Raw genomic sequence first — 5,284 nt, 5'->3', positions numbered from 1 at the left:
AAACAAGGTAGTTCTCTAGCACACTTAAAAAGTCTCGTGACTATTAGTTTGCAGAAAACTGGAACCTGAGTGAAAACTTTCAGTCAATTGAGAAAAGCAGGCTGCCCAAATGCTGAATTACCTTAAAAAAGATTCGTGAAAAAAAAAGGAAATAAAAGTAGAAATTTTACATTCTGAACTCTTTTAATTGCTATAAAACTGGTACTAAAAGAGCAATAAAGATCACACCTGTGCACATCCTCCTCCCACCCTGATTTAGAGGGTTACCTGCTGCTATTGTTGGTATTAAGCAGTTTAAACACCTGGTGTTTCTTGTATGACCCACTATCTTTTTTTTTTTTTTTTAAGCAAAAGCATGGTGTTTGTGGTAGTTCACCTTTCCATCAAGGACGGCTAGAGGCATTGGACATTAAAATTCTGGGACTTGGCTTGGGCAAAAAATGGTCAAAAATTCTTGGGACTTCCCTGTGGTGCTTTGCCGACTGCAACCTGCATACTGTTGATGACTTGACGGGTAAAGCAGAGCACAAAACTCTGGCACAGATGTATTTAGCAGCTGTGGGATATTCAATCCGGTGGTGATATGGCTGAATTTTTTTTTTTAACTTTTTTTTTTAACAAAAGTTGTAATATATAGGATAGAGGATGAGACCAGGAAATGTACTGTAGGTTACTTACAACACTGTATTTGGTATTCCTGCAGACATTGGATAATGATTACACTCCTGGACAACAATTGTTTGAAAGGCAAAAGTGCTTTATGGTAGCATCCTAAACGTATGGTGTTCTAGATGTTGGCAATTTTAATCGTGATCTATTTCAATACCAATACAGGACTGAATATCATCAATACCATTTCTTTACTGACATTGCAGCTTCTATTGAATTGTCAAGTTTAAAGCTTGGAAATTCGACATTCAGGGAATCTATGTCTAAATATCACCTTTTACTTAATGGATTTTGAACTAGATTGCTACCCGATACATATGTGAATGCTCTGCAGAATGGAAAGTCTCATAAAAGACACCCAGACATTTACATCGGTGAGACAGTCAGAGCACAGAGACCGGTTTCTGAAGCATTCTTGATCAAGGTAGATTACCTTTGGGGATCTGTTCTGCTAGCAGCTTACCTGGGTAAAATTCTGATTTTTCTCTCCTCATATTACCTATAGTTCATAACTGAGTATAAAGACAAAGTCAACAATTTCAGGAAACTACTTAATTTCTCTGGATTACCAAGTACTGAATTTCAGAGATGAGCAGTGGTTAGAAGAGAGCCCTTCACAATAAGATCTAAAGAGATCTTATCGTCAATAGAGGATTAGAAAAGCATAAGACAGTTTCTTTGGTTTCTCTGCATTTCAGGTTTTTCTGAAGTTGAGCTGCACCATGACAGATGATTGTCCCAAGGTGTTTCTTGTTACAAATACTTCTATTCAGATAACTGTCTTCTTTAAGGTGAAATAATATTCAGTTGCCATGACAGTTCTGCAGCTTTAAACACTCGAAATGCCAGAATTAGTAGGCCCCAACACTACTGCTGCATCTGTGGTTACAGATCTACAGTTGTAGAGAGCAGTGTAATCCAACCGCTGTCCGTCGGTTCCCAAGAGCTCAGACTGTGCCACTTGCATGTCCTTATGGTTTGCGCACACAAAGGAGGAGGCTGGTGATGGTCACACTCTGTGCCCCTGCCCTCATCCTAACTAAGTGCCCAGGAAAAGCTGTTGCAGATTAAATTGGTGGATTAAAGAACCAGGAGAAGACACTGCTTGAGATCTCATGGCTCACATTGCAGGAAATAGAGTAATGTCCCACCCGTAGACTGCATGTGACCTACCATCACTGTGACAGTACCTCAGAATGGATCCATGGTCCTTGTTCTCCCCACCTGACAAGCCAGACATTGTAGAAAGGGGAAAGCAAAAGAGGGAAGTTATCACTACCCTCACTTATCCTATGAATCCCACTGTACAAACTATTAATGCCGTATAGCATTATGATACTAAACTGGTATCAGTAATCAAAGGGGTTCACACTATTGACTAGGACTAATCCATACACCACTGGAAGGTCCAGAGTAAGAACTTCAGTTCTTACCTTCCAATTAAAACTTTTAAGCGAGGAATTACTACCTACAGCAGTGTGTATTTTTATGGCAAACATCCTACACAGCCCTTCTTTCAGATGGACTGGCTTTTCTGACAAGGTCTAAAGCAAATACTGGCAGGAGCTTTGACAAAGCTAAAAAGAACATCTATATAGTGCTCTTCCTTCTGTAGTCGTCTCCTAGAAAAGGACCTAGAAAGAGTTACAGCACAGCTGGCTTTGTAAAAGGTGTCTAGATAAACTAGACACAAAATCCGTTTTGTGTCCAAAGCAAAAACCTGTGAAAACAGTCCACCACGGAATTTAAAACTTTGGAGTATCACATCAATAGTCATGCTGTCAGCTGAATTTCTGATTTTCACATTAGCCTGTAACTATTACTGTCATAATATACAACACCTTCAGCATGGCTACTTCACAAAATTTCGCATTAAAAGCTGCTTTCTCTGGGTAGTCATGATTTTTTTGAGAACGGGTAAAGAGAAATTAGAATATAACATTTTCTCTTGTTTGAAAGTAAGCTGTTTTTTTCCAACATACTGACTTAAAAGAACAACACTGCTGACCCAGAATGAATGTGCAACAGCCATCTCTAGTCCCTGAAATTCCTCAGCCTATATCTCTGCAATGTGATCACATTTTCACACCAGGGACAATCACAGGATTTTTAATAATGGCAAAGATATAAAGTATCAAGCTCATATGTCTGCATTTCTTGTTTAACACAGAAAACACCAAGTCAAAATCAAGGACTTAGATGGTATCATACATTCAGCATCTTTATGTCTTTGACAGGGAATCGCAGGAGCTCTGGGAAAGCAAACAGAAGAAGAAAGCTGTATTGCCAAGTGAAGGCATTGTTGTGTATGAGTCACTGAGTTCCCTGGGCCCGCAATTTGTGAGTTACATTACCTTGCCAGGAGGAAGTTCCTTTGGTAACTTTCAGGTAAGGGGCATCTTCCAGTCTTTGCAAGCAGAAAATTTCTTCTGAAGAGGAATTTGTCATAAAAGATACATAGCCCCATCTATTTCTGTAACAATGCAGTCTCACACCTGACTCCTTTAGACTCGTACTCTCTTTGCAACTCCCAGCAATCTGAGAGAGGCAAGCTACTTGAAGGAAAATAGCAGCCAGTTTTAGGAACTAATTGAACACAGAATGATTTTACCAGTCTAGCCTCTGAATTCCAGTTATGTCTATAACAAAAGGGATTAAGATTAACTCAAGCACTTCTGTCAGTTGAATCTAAGACAAAATGTGTGTGGTTTCTTTCCTTCAGAAAATAAGAAAAGCTGTTCTGAAGGAGAAATTGGTTTGGTTTGGTTTTCACCATAACTGTGTGCCCTATAATATGTATCAGCCATCCCATGCTAATGCTGCGCTGACATATAAAGAACAGGGAACAGAACAAACCACAGTCAGTTTATATTTCACTTTCAGTGAAAGAAAACATTGAAACTGAATTTGATGCCTTCAGCCTCCAGGAGGAGGAAAATTAAGCATTCTACCTTAATTGAAAGGAAGGTAGCTCAAGCTTGAACTTCAAAGGCATTGACACTGTATGACACAGCAGGTCAACCCCTAGCCTGTACTGGTCCATGGGGTTATTCCTCCCTAGGTACAGGACCCTACACTTGCCCTTGTTGAATTTCATCAGGTTCCTGTCTGCCCAACTCTCCAGCCTGTCCAGGCCTCCCTGAATGGCAGCGCAGCCTTCCAGTGTACCAGCCACTCCTCCCAGTTTTGTACCATCACTGAACTTGCTGAGGGTACGCTCTGTCCCTTCATCCAGGTCATACCCAGTGTTATGTTCATACCTAGAAGGTCACTACCCAGTGAATATGCCCTCAGTTACATCTGTAGACTATTATGTCAAAAGTACAAATACACAAGCATCAAAGTGCAGGTAACTGGAATGCTCACTGGTAAAATTTAAAGTTTATGTTTTCAGTCCTTTCTCAATCCCTTGTGGTGTGAAGAAACCTGCAGCCTGTGTGACATCACTGACTTAAAGACTCAATTTCTTCTTGAGCATTTCCATATCAAATGGCCAGAAATTAGCTGTTTGAAATCAGCAAACACTGTCTCTCTCTCACTTCAAGCTTTCCATGGTCTTACAGGTTTGAACAATTTGATAGATGTTTCCAGATTTTATCATGTATGTATATAAGACTGAAAATACGGAACATGGGGAAACAGATGGATGGTATAAATAAAGTAGTGTTTGTTATCAGTGTTGCCTTCAGTTGACAGTGACCAATTAAGCTCATCTGAAAATCTTGTAAATCAAATACATGTTGTCACTGGTATTCAGGGGCCTGAGTGCTTCAGAGTTACAAATTAATTGATGGTCTTCTCTCCATTTAAGTTTTCTCTCGTTCTGCCTACAACGTATTATCTTCCTCATCATAAATATGTGGGGCGCTAAAATGCTGCATTTGGTACTGTGTCTTTTTCAGCATTCTAGTTTTGAAGATGAGCTAGCTGCCAAAAACACTGAGAGAGAAATGTGAAGAAACAGATACCAGAATTTATTTTGCTTCACTATTTAGATTTGCAGGTAGAGTAAGGAGAAACTCTGTAGCTTCAAAATATACACATAGTAGAACCAGAGACACTTTTTTCTTTTTAACTTACGATTTCTGCAAAAGGCACTGTGCTAAGCTTGCCTTTGCATTACCCCAAGTTTATATAATTGTATTCCATTCTACTAGTCAACAGGGGAAAAAACTCTCAAAAATGTAACAGAAGGCAACTGGTTTTTTAGTCAGTAATACATTGTTGCAGTGAACTTTGTATTTGTATTGGACAAGGAACGGGCTCAGTTAAACTTTCATGCCAGCGGTGATGAAAAATGCAGATTTTTTTATTTATAGCTGTCCTAAGCCTTAGTCTTTTCAGTCTTATAGACTTTCATTTTTATGTTTTAACCCTGCACCTGAAGTTAAGTAAGGCTCTCCCTGCTTTCTGGCAGAGATTCAGCAACACATGAATTCACTGGCCTATTAGCCTGGTCAACACCGCCTCTTCCATGTGGACGTGGAGGCTAAGGCTTCATTCTTCCTTTTCAGCTAGAAAATATGAAATTTCTAAACACCAGCATGTTAAGAGTGAAGATAACTACTGGTGTTTCAATACATGTTACAGCACAACAGGGCAGACACCCCACCCC

General features: G+C 39.6%; 1 protein-coding gene across 1 annotated transcript in view; it reads left to right on the top strand.

Moving 5' to 3' along the window:
- Positions 1 to 348: 348 nt before the first annotated feature.
- Positions 349 to 5,284, top strand: part of LOC104165175 — a gene marked incomplete at its 5' end in the record, with an annotated part of 17,390 nt that continues 12,454 nt past the window's right edge. The window contains 2 exon segments of the mRNA XM_009704747.1: positions 349 to 578; positions 2,907 to 3,057. Coding sequence (XP_009703049.1) covers positions 349 to 578; positions 2,907 to 3,057 — 381 coding nt within the window.

Source organism: Cariama cristata, unplaced genomic scaffold (genome assembly GCF_000690535.1).
Source record: "Cariama cristata isolate BGI_N322 unplaced genomic scaffold, ASM69053v1 scaffold1650, whole genome shotgun sequence".
Taxonomy (NCBI): Eukaryota; Metazoa; Chordata; class Aves; order Cariamiformes; family Cariamidae; genus Cariama; species Cariama cristata.
The sequence above is the reverse complement of the archived record's forward strand: the minus strand, read 5'-3'. Positions and strand labels throughout refer to the sequence as shown.